Below are 17,290 nucleotides of genomic sequence, written 5' to 3' on the forward strand. Positions count from 1 at the left end.
TGTTCTTCAAGTGAGATGAGCTGCTGCTTAAGGGAGCAAGATGCACGTAAGGACAGATTGTGTGATCAGAAATGATGACCTGTAATGGTATCAAATATTCACAGCGTGACCTCTTTCTGTTCCTCAGTGTTTTGCTTTCAGTCTGTTTCTGACTGAAGAAGTAGTAAGTGAGCACTCCAGCACTTCTTTTGACATCCAGCTGCATAGTTTACTCATACAGTAGGCAGTCATCTGTTCATAAGGAAGTAACAGGCCAGTTTGATGCAGTAATCCATGAAATTGAATCTCTAAAACTAAACTACCTTACCTCATTTAACCATCTGCATCCCCCTGTCTACACTTGACTTTCTGAAGTAAATCTTTCTCGGATCTTGCTCTTTAAACTGAGTTTCACAATATTAGATAGTAGCTTTAGTAGCTGTTATTGTTATGGTAATTTTGAGCTTTGATTACCCTTTTGAAAATGATTTGTATTTTATTTTCAAGTCTCCTCACACATAAATATTTAACTTAACCTGAAAGCATATCATAGACAGTGATTAAAACGTTTAAAACTTAAACCTTTCTACTTTGAAAACAATTTATACAATGGAGCTGTTGAGAGCCTCAGATTGTATGTCTCACTGCACTGTTGCCTCAGATACAGTTATGAACATGGTGTTTTAATAGTTTATTTAAAAAAAAATATGTGAACTGATTTTGAGAGAGTCCAGTGTATTCAGAACTCAAAAAAATATGTTCAGAAGACAACACATAATGCTGCTTAGTCAACAGAAGGTCCATGCCTTTAAATATGTAAGAGGTGACAGCAGCAAGGAGGAGATTAGCTTAAGTCCTGCAGGTGGCTGCTGGACATACAGGTTAAGCTTCCCTGTGCTTTTCTTTTCAGTACTGATTTCTTCCTGCTTGTGCATTGCCCTTTCTGGTGTGCTGGCATGCTTTTTTGTATGTCTACATGAGGAACTCATCTGGATGAAAAATAACTAAGGAAAAGCTGTATTAAACCCAGGTAAGTTCTGCTCTGTGCAGAGTCACCAAGCAGATGTTAACTCTTGTGATGTAAGGAACAGTAGAGGGATGAGCTGTTTACAAAACAGTTTATATAAAACCTTCAGTGGAGACATCTGCAGCTTTAGTCTCGTGTTCCATCCCCAGCATTGTTCCTTTTTCCCATACAGAACAATAATTTCCCTCTCCCATCTCAGTCCTTTGCTTTTTTGTATGATTTTGTAGAATTGAGGTGGGGGGGGGGGGGAATGGTGGGTGTTTCTTCTGAAATTTCTACCTACTTAAAAAAACCACAGTTGATGGTGCTGCTGGTTTCAGATTGTCAGAAGTATAATGCTTAATATATTCAGAACAAATGCAGTTTGCTAAAAATGGTTTCTACAGACTTCTTTTGGTCAGGGAAACAAGGAGCCATTTAATAAAATATCACTAGAGCTTTTTCACAGCTCTAACCCATTCCTTGTTTAATGTAAATATTTGGATTGGCCGTAGGCAAATCTAGGGAGCAAAAAATAAAACTTGGTCTTGCTGCTGAAAGAGGATTTGAAACCATACAAGAAACCAGGAAGCTTTTACAGTTATTCGGTGATGCAGATACATGGGTTATGGACAGAGAGGTTCAAGAGAGGTAAGGAGCTTCTGCTTATCCTGTGTTGGGGCTGAAGATGATTTTGTTGTGTTTTGGGGTGTTTGTTGGGTTTTTTGTTTCTCTTTGTTTTTCTCGAAAAAGCTGAAAACCTGTAAAATACTTCCTGAAAAGAGTAATGAAATTACATAAATAATATCGTAGTTGCTCAAAGTGATGTTAGTTGTTCAGGATGCTTTACTAACTCAAATAGAACTATTTTAGTTCAAAACAGTAGATTGTCACAACATTACTGGCTCAATAGACTGAGGTATTGCGATAGTTTTCTGAGCTATCTGTAGAAATGATTGAATCTGTATTAAATATATGTAAATATTTGCATATGATTTCAGTTCTACAATCTGCATTGAGTTCATTTTCAGAGAAGACAATGAGCCAACAGTGTACAGTGGATATTCATCCTTCTAATCTACCTGTTCAGCATTACAATCTAATAATGCATATATGTTTAATTCAAAATTTGTCTTGTGCCACTTAAGAGTGCAGAATAATGGATAATCTCTAGGTTTTCTTAAGTGCAAGATAAAGATAAATGAAGTAGTTACTTTCCTCGGTATATTTTCTGAAATATGAGTTTGTTTTTTTTTTTTAATTAAAGCTTCTGATGTCATTGAGAAACCTGGATGAAAGTTGTTTCAGAGACATCTTTAATTTCTTAGTGATATTTGTTCAATTACTTCATTAACAATTAGGGGTTTCCTTAAAAAAAATAAAATAAATTGCTGATCTTAAAAATGCTCAAAATTCTGATTGCAGTAAGTTGGGAGCTTAACTTGCAGATCTGTAACTCCTCAGTGTTTTGTGTAGGTAATTAGAGTGTAGCAGATGGAGTTACAGATTTTTGCCAGGACCTTGTTGTGGGTTGATGCTTGTTTTGCTTTGGAGACCTGTTTTGGTGAAGAAACAAGCAGACAGCTAACTTTGTTCTCTCTCTAAAATATATGATTATCATTCTAGCTCTTCGCTTCCTGTAGGATGAGAATGTGTACCAGTACAAAGTCCTGGGGAATGTGTGGCTGTAGAGTCGTAAGGGGCCTGTGATGACCACCTCTTTTGGTCTGCATATAATTGTAGCTTAGGTTGTACCTGAGTGGTACAACCTGTGTAATAAATCATAGAATTACAGACTGGTTTGGGCTGGAAGGGACCTTAAAGCTCATCCGGTTGCAACCACCTGCCATGGGCAGGGACACGTTTCCACTAGACCAGGTTGCTCCAAGTCCCATCCAGCCTGGCCTTGAACACTTGCCAGGGATGGGGCAGCCACAGCTTCTCTGGGCGACTTGTGCCAGGGCCTCACCACCCTCACATGGAAGAACTTCTGCCTGAGATTTCATCTCAGTCTCCCCTCTGTCAAGTTAAAGCCATTCGTCCTTCTCCTGTCCCTACAAGCCCTTGTCCAAAGCCCCTCTAAAGCTTTCTTGTAGCCCATTTAGGTACTGGAAGCTGCTGGAAGGTCTCCCTGGAGCCTTCTTTTATCCAGGCTGTCCAAGCCCAGGTCTCTCAGCCTGTCTCCATAGGGGGATATCTACAAAGAATAAAAATCAGCCTTATGTATTTCTTGATACCTCGGTTTCTTGTAATCCTTAAGTATTTCAAGTTTTTTGTGTCTGTTTGACTAACTTTTTACTGTCAGTTTTGTTGCTGTTCATAAATAAATGCATAAATCAATCCATAAATCCATGGGTCCAGATGGGATGCACCCGCGGGTGCTGAGGGAACTGGCGGAGGTCATTGCTAGACCGCTCTCCATCATCTTTACCAAGTCTTGGGAAACGGTGCCTGAGGACTGGAGGAAAGCAAATGTCACTCCTGTCTTTAAAAAGGGCAAGAAGGAGGACCTGGGTAACTATAGACCGGTTAGCCTCACCTCCATTCCTGGGAAAGTGATGGAACACCTTATCCTTGGTGCCATCTTAAGGCATATCAAGGATAAGAGGGTTATGGGGAGCAGTCAACATGGCTTCACCAAGGGGAAGTCATGCTTGACCAATCTCGTAGCCTTTTATGAGGAAATAACACTGTGGATGGATGATGGCAGAGTGGTGGATGTGGTCTACCTTGACTTCAGCAAAACGTTTGACACGGTCTCCCACAGCATCCTTGCAGCTAAATTGAGGAAGTGTGGTCTGGATGATTGGGTAGTGAGGTGGACTGTGAACTGGCTGAAGGAGAGAAGCCAGAGAGTTGTAGTCTATGGGGCGGAGTCTAGTTGGAGGCCTGTATCTAGTGGAGTGCCTCAAGGGTCGGTACTGGGACCAGTATTATTTAATATATTCATCAATGATTTAGATGAGGGAATTGAGTGTACTATCAGCAAGTTTGCTGATGACACTAAGCTGGGAGGAGTGGCTGACACGCCAGAAGGCTGTGCTGCCATCCAGCGAGACCTGGACAGGCTGGAGAGTTGGGCGGGGAATAACTTGATGAAATATAACAAGGGAAAGTGTAGAGTCCTGCATCTGGGCAGGAACAACCCCAGGTTCCAGTATAGGTTGGGGAACGACCTGTTAGAGAGCAGTGTAGGGGAGAGGGACCTGGGGGTCCTGGTGGACGACAGGGTGACCATGAGCCGACACTGTGCCCTTGTGGCCAAGAAGGCCAATGGCATCCTGGGGTGTATTAGAAGGGGGGTGGTTAGTAGGTCGAGAGAGGTTCTCCTTCCCCTCTACTCAGCCCTGGTGAGACCTCATCTGGAATATTGTGTCCAGTTCTGGGCCCCTCAGTTTAAGAAGGACAGGGACCTGCTGGAGAGAGTCCAGCGCAGGGCAACTAAGATGATTAAGGGAGTGGAGCATCTCCCTTATGAGGAAAGACTGAGGGAGCTGGGTCTCTATAGTTTGGAGAAGAGGAGATTGAGGGGTGACCTTATTAGTGTATATAAATATATAAAGGGGGAGTGTCACGAGGATGGAGCCAGGCTCTTCTCAGTGGCAAACAATGATAGGACAAGGGGAAATGGGTACAAACTGGAACACAAGAGGTTCCACTTATACTTGAGAAGAAACTTCTTCTCAGTGAGGGTGATGGAACACTGGGAACACTGGAACAGGCTGCCCAGGGAGGTTGTGGAATCTCCTTCTTTGGAGACATTCAAAGCCCGCCTGGACACGTTCCTGTGTAACCTTATCTAGGTGTTTCTGCTCCGGCAGGGGGATTGGACTAGATGATCTTTTGAGGTCCATTCCAATCTCTAACATACTGTGATACTGTGATAAGGATGGGATCTGTTCTGTAATGTCTCTTAATGGATCACCAGAAGCTATTAACCTTGTAGACTTTTAATTGGAATAGCTTCTGTTTCAAATGATAATCTCTCACTTGCAGGAGGTCTTGAAATGAGATTATTTTACCAGCAAGAACCATATTCAAGTGAGTGTAAGAGAAACGGCATTAAGTACATACTTGTGGCTGTTTGCTCATTAGATGGTTGTGTAAGATGATTTACGGTGCAGCATGCTGAAGACCTTTGGAGTGACTAACTCATGGCCATGGAGATAACACAGTAGTATATTCAGACTGTTTATTTTTTTCTTATATCAGGTCACATAATACTGCATCACATGGTGATGCATGATAGTTGTTTCATCTTTCTTACCCTTTGAAAGTCTCTATTTGAACTATGATTCTATGTTAGCTTAAAGTACTCTTATTAGTATTAATAGGGTAGTAAGTGAATGCACCTGATCTGAACCATTGAGTGAGAGGAGACCTTGCACCTCATCGGAGGAAGTAAGGCAGAGAATCTGGATCTGTAGCTACAGGGTGGTATAAGAGATATGAGCGATTTTAAGCATTTGTTTGGGCTCTAAGCCAGTACTAGGTGGTCAGAGTACATTGAATGGGGTGGAGTGTAAAGTCACCAATGCAGAGATTAAGTGCACTGATTAGAAGGAAAACTAGACAGACCTTCAGAGCAGAAAATAAAGGTATCTGAGTCCATTCAGTTTACTTAAGGGAAGTGTAAATGACGTCTTGATTATGTGTTATAGGAAATTGCAAATTGCACAATATGGGTGTTAAGTTGTGAAAAAGAGAGAGAATTAGCAAAACAATTCAGAGTGACCAAAAAGGCATACCCTTAGGTGACTGGAAATCTTCATTAAACAAATTAAATGGGAAGTTTTGCAGTAGCGAATGTGATTAATAAATAGCTTTTTGATGAGTTGGTATGTCTTTTAAAAGAGGGCTTTTAAATTATTACTATTTTATGACTCAGAAGTGTAATGGGCTTTGTGTAGAATAGAGATGATGATTATCATGCTGGATTCTTTCCCTGGCCTTGGAGGAAGGTATAAGAAGATTTAAAGGCCACTCACTGATCATTGTGGGGGAGGAGTACTGACCTGTGCCCACATGCTGCAGCTCTGTGTAGACAACTTCCTCATGTTTCAGTTCATTTTCTGCTTTACAGTTGTTGATGTATTTTAAATTTTAGCCCGTGTTTCATCTTATCTGAAACATTTGGTCATAGCTGAGATTGTTTTTAATAATTGAGATTGTTTGCATAGCTTGGGAACTAAGAGAACTTGCTTCTTCAAGTCTCACATTCATATACTTAATGTTGAACTGGTTGTCAGAAAGAAAGATGCGTTTTGTGGTTCCTATTTTTGCTTAAAAGCATGAAATCATAGAATCATACAATATTTAGGGTTGGAAAGGACCTTAAGATCATCTAGTTCCAACACCCCTGCCATGGACAGGAATGCCTCACACTAGACCATATTGCCCAAGGCTCCTTCCAACCTGGCCTTGAACATTCAATGCCAGGGATGGAGCATTCACAACTTCCCTGGGCAACCCATTCCAGTGCCTCACCACCCTCACAGTAAAGAGCTTCTTCCTTATATCTAACGTAAACTTCTCCCTGTTAAACTTTAAACCCATTGCCCCTTGTCCTATCACTACAGTCCCTAATGAAGAGTCCCTCCCCAGCATCCTTGTATGCCCCCTTCAGGTACTACAAGGCTACTCTGAAGTCTCTGCACAGCTGCTTCTTCTCCAGGCTGAAAAGGCCCAACTTTCTCAGCCTGTCTTCATATGGGAGGCACTCCAACCCCCTGATCATCCTCATTGCCCTCCTCTGGACTTGTTCCAACAGTTCCATGTCCTTTTTATGTTGAGGACACAAGAACTATAAACAATACTCCAAATGAGGCTTCATGAGAGCAGAGTGGAGGGGCAGGATCACCTCCTTCAACCTGCTGGTCACACTTTTGGTGCAGGTCAGGATACAGCTGGCTTTCTGGGCTGTGAGCACACACTGAAGCCAGCTTATGTTCTGTTTCTCATCTGTCAACACCCGTAAGTCCTTGTCAGCAGGGCTGCTCTAAATCTCTTCTCTGCCCAGCCTGTAGCTGTGCCTGAGATTGCCCCGACCAAGGTGTAGGGCCTTGCACTTGGCCTTGCAGAACTTTGGGAAGTTGGCACTGGCCCACCTCACAAGCATGTCAGGGTCCTCTGGATGGCATCCCTTCCCTTCAGGATATCAACCAAACTACACAGCTTGGTGTTGTTGCTGACTTGCTGGAGGCACACTCAATTTCACTGTCCACATCACCAACAAAGATGTTGAGCAGGATCGGTCCCAACACCAATCCCTGAGGGACACCACTCATTATCTGTCTCCACTTGGACATTGAGCTGTTGACCACAACTGTTTGTATGAGGCCAACAGCCAGTTCTTTATCCACCGAGTGGTCCACCTATCAATTTGATGTCTCTCCGATTTAGAGACAAGGATGTAATGCAGGACAGTGTTGAATGCTTTGCACAAGTCCAGGTAGATGACAGCAACTGCTGTACCCCTGTTCATCAGTTCCGTAGCCCCATCATAGAAGGCCACCAAATTGGTCAGGCAGGATTTCCCCTTAGTGAAGCCATGCTGGCTGTCACCAAGCACCTTGTTGTTCTCCATGTGCCTTTGCATGCTTTCCAGGAGAATCTGCTCCAAGATTTTGCCAGGCACAGAGGTGAGACTGACTGGTCTGTAGTTTCCTATGTCTTCCATTTTGCCTTACTTGAAAATGGGAGTTGTATTTCCCTTTTTCCAGCCATTGGGAATTTCACCTTATTGCCATGATTTTTCAATTATGATGAACAGTGGCTTAGCAACTTCATTCTCCAGCTTAATTAAGAAATGTCTCTAAGATTATATAGGCATCATTTATTTAAACAGTTCACTTGTGCTTCAAGGGGGATAATGGCCTTTTTTGGGGCTTTGCATGTGAACTGTATGGCACAAAACATGAGGAGTAAAACTAGCAAATCATAGTATCCTTCTGGTATTGAACTTTCTGACATTGTAATGCCATAGTATGTGCATTCGGCTGCATTTTGCTTTAGTAAGACACCCTCGATTTCCTAATTCAGGGTGTATTTTTGGGTGTATTGTGCATAGTGTAATACAGAATGTATTCAGTGTACACGGAGGCCGACAGCCTGTAGCCCTGTTTGTGCTTGCATTTTGTTCACATGGAGCAAGGTGAAAGTGTTATTAAAAAGGGAAAAGAGTATTTCATAGAAGTTGTCTTCCAATAATAATACTTTGTAAAGAGCAAAGTGTCGTGAATGAAAGACCACAACAGTCTCTCTGTTTCTCTTTTTAGGTTTAAGAAGGCTAGGACTTCACTAGAACTGTGTCTAGAATGGACAGTTACTTTAAAGCTGCCGTTTCTGACTTGGACAAACTACTCAATGAATTTGAACAGAATACAGGTTAGTTCCTGCACTGCCTTGTTCTCCAGTAGAGTGATTTTGGTCAGATGATTGTTACCATGGAATTTGAAAGTAGCCTATGCCAAGTGAAAGTTTGTATTCATCAAAGATAGGATTTAGAGAGAATACACTTTGAGAGACAGGAGTTATACACACTGTTTTTTTATTTCTTTTTGCTTTAAACAGATGAATATGCCTGCTACAGGGCACCCCAAAATTCATATGACTCAAAACACCATTCACTGTCTTCAGTTCTGGATTGCTTACAGTGTGTATACCCAACACCAAAACTACAAGAGAATGCCAACAGTTGTACTTCATCAGAAGAGGTCTCTCTAGGTAGCCACCTTGGAGCACCTAAAGTGCTTCCAAGTTACTCACCACAAAACGAGCAACAGAATGTTTCTGGACCTGATCTTTTGTCCACTGTGGATAGCAGTTCCTTAAATGAAATTCAGGCTTCAAACCTGGGAATCTGCAGTTCACCTGTGTGTGATCTGGTTAATGACACAGGTACCTTTATCCACTCAGTGGCTGCTCAGGAAGATACTCAAAAGTTGCAGCCAGATGACTTCCAGTGCAGTGAAAGCTTGACTGGCTTTGGTGTATCTTGCATACTTGTTACTACCTGTGTGTCATCAGCTGGTGTTAGCAGTGTTTCAGCTACAGAGCAGAGTGATGGGAGCTCAACCCTACAGGAATTGGGAAGTTTTAAAACTGAGGAGGTTAATAATTTTGCTTTAAAATCAGACAGTTATGTTGCAGCAAAGATCTCGATTCCATGTGATGAGCAACGCAGGACAGAATCTGTAAAGTGCAATGAAGTACCCGAGCAGCTTGAACAAACTGCTTACCTTGATCTGGCACATGTAACATTACAGGGTTCAAATGTGTACAGTCCTGAAGATGAGAAAGCATATGAAAAATTGATTTGTGAACCACAAGATGAAAGTGCAGGTTCTGCATCAAGCAAAGAGATGTATGGAAGAGATGCTACAGAAAAGGTAGACACAAAGGATGAGACCAGTATTGAATCCATGCCTTCAGATCTGCCAGGGAGGCCTCAGTTGCACAAAAGACATGCAGAATTACCTGTAAATGCTGTTTTACCAGGCTCCTCATTTGAAACAGGATCTAAAGTAGAACTGGAAAAGAAAATCATAGAAGAGAATGTAGGTACTAAAGAACTTAATAGCAATGAGATACTAAAGAGTGTTTCAACCCCATGTATTTCAGTTGAGGACATCCAGACTCCGCTGTTGTGTTTTCCACTTCCTGTATCTATATGGGGTTCTTTAGTTGTAACAGACGAAAAAATTGCTCCCTTGCCTCAAAATGTGGCTGAGGTTATTAGTGATACTTCAGCTATTCATGCTGGAATGTCTAAAACTGATCTCTGTGGTAGGGAATCCTGTGGAAACACTGACTTGAGTGAACCAGAAGTATATGTAGATAAAATCCATGAAAGTATTGTGAAAAAAAGTACAGATGAAGAGAGGTGTAATAATGAAAATGTAATTGATGACAGTGATTCTCAGCAAATTGAAGCTTTTGCTTCTCCCTTCCTAGACTATGAAGCTGAGCTATATGGTGTTGGTGTAGACTCTTATTACAGTGAAAGTCTGAGCCCAGTTATGTCTGACTTCACTGTGGAGGAGAAAGTTATTAAAAGCAATACTCTAATAAGCGATGCTGAGCTTGATGATTTCTTGTATGGACAAAGTCTTCAATCCAGTGTGTTGAAGGCTTCAGATGATGATAGTAACTTAATGGAAGCTGATGCAGATGAAGGGAATTTAATAAATGTGAGCAACCTGGATTTCACAGAGCTCACTGAAGAACACATGCAAGCAAAACTGGAAGAGATAACAAGCATTAGTGATAATCTTGAAATATCTCTTACTGCCAGTGAATTGGAATCTGCAACAGAAGAGAATATGTCTGGAAGTCGGGACATGATTGAGAGCAGTAGTGAAGCACTAGTTCCTAGTGTTCATGCTGAAGGTGCAAGACCAAAGCAGTTGCTTTGCCTTTCCCACAGAGCCATTGGTCAAAGACAACAGAAAATAACAGATGTACTTGAGAGGGAGAATCAGGAAGCCAGTTCTGTTATCCCAGAAGCTCCCCTCTCAGGCAACAGCCAGCAAGTTGGCAAAAATCCTTACCCTGAGCACTCCGGGGATAGCTGTTCTGAAGCTGGAGGAAATCAAACATCTGAAAATGTGAAATCACTTAAAATACCTGCAGTTCTGTCCTGGAAACAACCACTGTGGGTTCCTGATTCAGAGGCACCCAACTGCATGAACTGCAAAGTCAAGTTCACCTTTACAAAAAGACGGCACCACTGTCGTGCATGTGGAAAGGTGAGTTACTGGAGAGGGGCCCTGTGATACTGAAAGCAAATTAATCCTGATTTAGGAATAACCAAAGTACAGAAGGGGAAGGATATTGACAGGTCTTTTTCAAGGCTTTTAAAGTATTTTAAAAATATATATATGTATATGTCTCTACCTTCACCTGAACTTAAAGACTGTTGGAAAAGACTGATAATTAGGAAATGCATGACTTTACATAAAAAGTAATTAAGTTCTTATTGTATCTTCCATTCCTGACTGGATTGATATCTTTTGTATAGAATAAGGAAGGGAGACAGTGGACTCCTTCTTAGTAGTTGTAGTGAATTGGCTTTTTACACAGCTTTCAAGTTGAGCTTAAGTATTAAAGCTTAGAAAAAATGAGGTGGTGATGATGACAATTTGAGTTTGGGTAAGTGGTTATACCAGCTGTAAAACACTGTCCATGAATCTGGAAAGATTGCATTCTTTCAGGAGCTGTAACAGCAGTACCAAGGCAAAGGATTTATAGCCTAAATCTGTCCTCCCATGTGTTTAGAAGTATAATTTTCTAGGGGAGTCATCTCGGGAGGGGAAAAGTGTGCTACTTTGATGGCATGAATGGTACTCGCCAACTCAGCAAGTAATCTGTAAAAGTTTTTTCAGACTGTGGTCTTCTGCAGTGAATGGATAACACCAAAGCTTATTCTTAATCCAGAATTCTGTTGTGAGCTGCTGTGGTTTATGCTTGTGCTAGTGTATAAATGGAAATACTAAAGCTACTAGTGAACTTACTTTTGAGTTGTCGCCTATCCATAAAGTAAGCTTTATGGATAAGGATGTAAAGTACAGACTAATATCAGTACTCACTCACTTTTTGCATCTCCAATGTAGAGAGTGTTGGCTGTTTTTCCCCAGGATGCCTCTTCTAGCAATGTGTATTAAAAGCTTAGTGAACTAAAATGTAGGTCTGAATTTGGCTACCAAGAGAATGAAGAACTTGACATTGTGATAGCCTACTAGTCATTGAACTTAGCCATTTGGCAGAATATCCTGTTGAAGCTTTGTAGCAGTTTAAAGCACAGTTCTTCAGTGTGTTTCATTTTAGTTGAAAGACTGTCTTGAAGTTCCTTTTTGCATTTGCTGTGAAATTTTTGTACCTTGTTTAGAGAAAGGGATTTAAGCCCCCATTGCACAGTCCTGTTTACAGCCATCAGCTGTTAGTGGTGTTGATCTTGTGTGTTAACAGAGGAGGTTTTGGCGGAAGAATAGATTAGGAGGGGCATCACCATGCGTGTTCATTGGGAGAATGAGTGAAGGCAATATGAGTTATCTGAACTTTACAGATACTGGGTGGTATGCATTTGTAATTGCCATAGGTTTTCTGAATGTGCAGTAGCTTAACTTTCTGTCTTGTAAGACTCTGTGTCTTTTTAATGGTAGCTTTTTGTCTTAAAACAACAACTGAAACCTAAAACATTTCCTTGTGGACCTGTTGTGGGTTGTGGTGTTTTCAGCCACTTGGAAATGAGGACAAACAGATAAGAATTCACTGTTATCCTTTCTGGACTATTCTGGAAGACAACTTTGTAGTTTTCACATGATCCTGCAGCTTTTTCTATCAATGAAAATGGCAACACTTGTGAATTCTGGCTTCTGTGCTGGAGTGAAGTGTCAGATTAGTAGTCTCTGCTTTCCCTTTCATCTGCAACAGTTGCGAGGTGAGACAACTTCACAGTTTCTTTGTTGAGGTGTTTATCTCTTGTTGTGGTACCCTTCTTCCTAGCTCAACCAGGATGGATTTCTTCGCTCAGCAGCCTCAACTTCATCTTATTTTCCCTGTTGCATTACCTGTCCCTTTAGTTTGTCTTTGCTTCTTGTTTCCTCTGCATTAAGATTAAGCTGTTGGTTCCAGTGGCATGAAATTTAAGAGGATACCAATTTTGTAGGATTTTATAGCTTAGCATTTGAAGCCCTAAAGTGGATTGTAACTCATTAGCAGTTAATCTTCACAAGTTACATTCTTGAGATATTTACTGAGCATGTGCATTTTCAGTTGGGTAACTCTGTAACACTAATGCAGAAACAATTGGAATAGTTTCTTTCTTGTGCTACACTGGTCCCATATTACTGTCCTTACAGTGACTTTCCCTACTTGAAGGAGTTCACTTGTAATAATTTTATTTCAACCATCACTGCTGTTTGGTTGGTTTTGATTTTCGGTTTGTTTTGGTTTTTTTTTTTGGTTTCCTTTAATCCACTGCATTCTCCTGAAGATAATTAGAAGTAGCATGAGATTAAGCGTTCTTTGCACCTCCTTAACTCTCTCAGTGGTAGAAGGCTTCTGTCAGAGCAGGGTTTCAAAAGATTCCTTTTGTAAAGGCTAAATCTGACTCTAGGGGTCTGCCTATAGCTAAAAGTGGCAGGACTCTTTAAAAATCTGCAAATCACCCTGAAAGAACATAAAGGAAAAGCGAGAAAAGCATCAGATATTTATGGGAATTCTTGCAGAAAGCAGTTTCACTAAATTCTCTGAACAGCATTGTGCAGTTGTAGTCCAGGCTAAAGACATGCATTTTCACCCCCCCATTCCAAGTTAAAACCAGGATATATATATATATATATATATATACTGTTCGTATAGAAGAGCATATTCTGTTCTTTCAAATCAGTCTTCAACAAGCTTTTAAAATACTTTGAAGGGAGTGACTAACATAAAGGCAACTATGCTTATTCTTTCTGACAAAACTGGGGAGCCTACTTAGCCAGCATTGTTCCTGAACCAGATTTGGCAAATACATTGGGATGCAGTGAGCTCTGGATTAGACAGTTGTCTGTGATATAGAAGAATTTTCTGGCAAACTGGTAATGCTTGTTATGGAGGGACTTCAAGATCAATGGGTAAAGAATGGATCTTTGCTGGTATGAGACTGGATTGTTTAACCATTATCTGAACCCTAATGAAAGATTTCAACATCTATCCTCAGAGATAATACTAAAGCAGTAAAACAAATCTGACCCAGTTCTGGGGTTGAGTCCATCTTCCTGTCGCTGTTGTTTCATGTAAAATAGTTACAGGATTAACAGAAGTATGAGTGAATTTAGAATAGGTGGTGTACCCTGGAATCCTTTTCATCATTCTAGATAATATACATTCAATATCACTTATGTCATCCTTGTTGCTGCTCTTTGTTGTGTACATGCTGTGGGTTTTAGTTTAGATATTTTTTCTTTAAGTTTCTGCGTGAGAAATTAAGATAGTATTCTGATTGCTGTGAAGTTGTATACCAGCTGCTTCCAGCTATGATTGTAAAAAAAAAAAATAAATCCACTTTTAGCTGTTTTGTGGGCAAATGGCCTTATGTGTTTAGATCCACTCACACCAAGAAACTTCAGATTCTGCTCCATATCACAGCTGAGAATGTGTTGCCAGGAGCTTGGTGCTTGGCTGTGTAATGTGGGTGTGATTGGTTTGAAGGAAGGTTGGTTTGTAGGCATCTAAGTATTGCCTTGGTCCAAAAGAAGTAACAGGCAAATTTCAGCAGTGACGATACAGATAGCCTGTGGTGCAGTTCAGGGGAATGGGACCGGAAGAACCCTTGACAAAAGCAGAGTTAGCAGACTTTGTGGTTTGGCCCAAAATGTGGAGCTTTTCTAATTCTTAATCACAGAATCACAGACTGGTTTGGGCTGGAAAGGGCACCTTTCACTTGACATGTCCAGCCTGGCCTTGAGCACTGCCAGGGTTGGGGAAGCCACAGCTTCTGTGGGCAGCCTGTGCCAGCACCTCATCATTCTCTGTGAGAATGGGAGGAACTTTTTCCTAAAATCTAATCTCAGTCTCCCCTCTGTCAGTCTAAAACCATTCCCCCTTGCCAAAAGCCCCTCTCCAGCTTTCTTTTAACCCCTTTAGGCACTGGAAGCTCTAAGGTCTCCCCTTAAGGAGCCTGCTCTTCTCCAGGCTGAACAAGCCCAGCTCTCAGCCTGTCTCCAGAGCAGAGCTGCTCCAGTTCTCTGAGCATCTCCATGGCTCCTCTGGACTCGCTCCAAGAGCTCCATGTCCCTCTTGTGTTGGGGCCCCCAGAGCTGAATGTGCTGAAAGACTTTTTAGGCTAGTACTTTCCTTATCCTCAAAGAGAAATGTATTCTAAGGTACACATGATAAAGCTCTTTTTATGCTGCCATACTCTGAAAAATGTGTGTGCATGCTTATATAATGCAGTCCTTCTTAGTAAAAGGAGTTAATAACAACAGGAACTTAATTTAGGAGATAATGTGATTTTTGTCTGTAATACTTAATTCAGTCTTTTTCTGGTTTAGGTTTTTTGTGGTGCCTGTTGCAAACGAAAATGCAAGTTACAGTACATGGAGAAGGAAGCAAGAGTGTGTACTGGCTGCTATAATAACAATAAAGGTAAAAAGGTTTTCTGATTAATTGCAGTAATCATTAAAGAAGAATAGGTACAGCTAGCATCACTTTAACCTTAATTCTTTAAGAGCTTCTGTTACTTTAATTGGTGCATGTTTTCCTCTTTCTGAGATGGATGGAGGAAGAGCATAGTTGTACGTCTTAATTTGATTTCAGTTCTTGCGTTAAATTTTGAGTAGCAATCTGATTATTTTTTATTAAAAAACCAAAACAACAAAAACAGCAAAAAACTCACAAAAAAAAAAACAAAAACAAAAAACAACCAAACAAAAACCCAGAAAAAATCCAAACCCAAAAAAACCTGCGGGACAGGGTCTAAACAACTATCCTTTCCCTCAAATGAAGCAATAGATTGAGAGTCCTCCCTAGTCTGCCATCCTTCAAGCCCTAGCATGTTTCTCTTGGGCTTGTCCCTAGCAGGCCCAGTTATCTCCCATTCCCCCTTCATATCTAGTTTAAAGCCCTGTCAATGAGCCCTGCTAACTCCTGCCCCAAAAACCTTTTCTCCCTCTGGGACTGGTGTATCCCACCCTCCAACAGCAAACTAGGTGTCTCATATAGCAGCCCATGATTGAAAAAGCCAAAACCCTGCCTTTGGCACCAGTAATGTAGCCATATATTAATCTGCAGACTCTTTCTATTTATCTCTTCACCCTTGCTTGTAACAGGTAATGGAGGCAAACACCACTTGCACTCCAGACCCTCTAACCAACTGTCTCAGGGCCCTGAAGTCTCTCTTCATTGCCCTTGCCCTCCTTGTAATAATTTCATCACTGCCAACCTGAAAAACCAGCAGTGGATAGTAGTCAGAGGGCTGCATGAGATCAGAGAGTTTCCTTTTAACATCTCTAATCTGAGCCCCACGTAGGCAGCAGACTTCCCTGTGGGATGGATCTGGTCGACAAATGGGCCCTTCTGTTCCCCTCAGAAGGGAGTCACCCACCACAATTACTCTTCTTTTCTTCTTGGTTGAAGAAGTTCTAAGGCATGAGGGTGAGTGACAAGCCGTAGGTGACTCACTAGATAGATCCACCCCTCCATCTCCATTTACCTGGCCCTGTAGTTCCAAGACTTCATACCTGTTACTCAAGGGTAACTGGGAGGAAGGAAGGGATCGCGAGGGTTTTCACTTACCTCTCCGAGGAGGGCCCTCCCTCCATACCTCCTTGTCCCTTAAGTTCTCTCCTTCTGTCTGATGGGGGGAGGGAAGGGGATCCACCACTTGTTCAACCACTTCCCTCTGCCCTTGCCTTGGGGTGTGGCTCCACCAATCTATTTCACTTTCACATTCTCTGATGGCTCTCAACCTTTCTGCCTCCTCCCTCATTTCAACCACCTGCCTGATCAGATTATTTATTCGCTCACACCGCACACAAGCAGTGTCACTGGCTCTCTCCAATACATGTGCCAGGCTCAGGCATTTACTGCAGCCAGAGACCTGCACGGCCGCGTGTCTGCAGGAAGGCTCAGTCTGGGTACTCAAGTCATTCCTCACTACAGCTTTTGATCATGTTTTGACCATGATGTGGTTGATCGCTCTGGCTACGTCTGTCCGCACAAGCAAGCAGGCAGGCCTTCCTCCTGCTGCACTCCAGGCGAGTCCTCTTGATCAGACAGTTATCCCGCTCTCCTGCCCGCTCTTGTACTGCTGCGCAAACTGCCTCGAGCGGCTTTGCTCGCTGCACTCCCAGTCGCTCGCTCTCCCAGGGCAGGTTTTTAACCACTCACAGCTGCCGCCGAGCCTCCTGGCTGCGCCCCGGGTGAGTCAGCTCCTCGGGTGAGCTGAGCTGAGCTGAGCTGAGCTGCCGGCTGCTGGGCAAGTCCTGTCGAGGACTTGAGGCTCCCTCCTGGGTGGCTCTTGTCGCTCCGAGGTGAGGCTCCTGGACGCTTCGCTCCGCTCCGGTGTTGCAGGCGTCCTCTCTCAAAGCTACTCACCCCAGCAACTGACCAGGTTTGATCAAGCCTGTCTTAAATTTCCATTTATCTTAAGTCTCCATTTATCTAACATGGATGTTATTTTTTTAATCATCCTCTGTTTATGTTGTAATATTTGTGTGTGTGTGTTGATACTACTTTCATAACTTCTATATAGTGTAAAAGATCTCTGGCTTGCATTGTCTTGCAGTAAAAGCAAAAAGTAGTTGCTAAAGGAAAACT

At 42.0% G+C, this 17,290-nt stretch overlaps 1 protein-coding gene across 1 annotated transcript in view; it reads left to right on the plus strand.

Annotated features, from left to right (window-relative positions):
* Nucleotides 1-284: 284 nt before the first annotated feature.
* ZFYVE16 (zinc finger FYVE-type containing 16) overlaps nt 285-17,290 on the plus strand; it is a 39,518-nt gene continuing 22,512 nt past the window's right edge. Inside the window, 6 exon segments of the mRNA XM_061369271.1 lie at nt 285-1,009; nt 1,501-1,636; nt 8,263-8,371; nt 8,558-10,734; nt 15,025-15,126; nt 16,564-16,893. Coding sequence (XP_061225255.1) covers nt 8,302-8,371; nt 8,558-10,734; nt 15,025-15,126; nt 16,564-16,893 — 2,679 coding nt within the window. The 5' untranslated portion in view covers nt 285-1,009; nt 1,501-1,636; nt 8,263-8,301.

This window comes from Neopsephotus bourkii, unplaced genomic scaffold (assembly GCF_033783945.1).
Source record: "Neopsephotus bourkii isolate Nb327-2 ecotype Australia unplaced genomic scaffold, CSIRO-AGI_Nbou_v1 NB_1491, whole genome shotgun sequence".
Lineage (NCBI taxonomy): Eukaryota > Metazoa > Chordata > Aves > Psittaciformes > Psittacidae > Neopsephotus > Neopsephotus bourkii.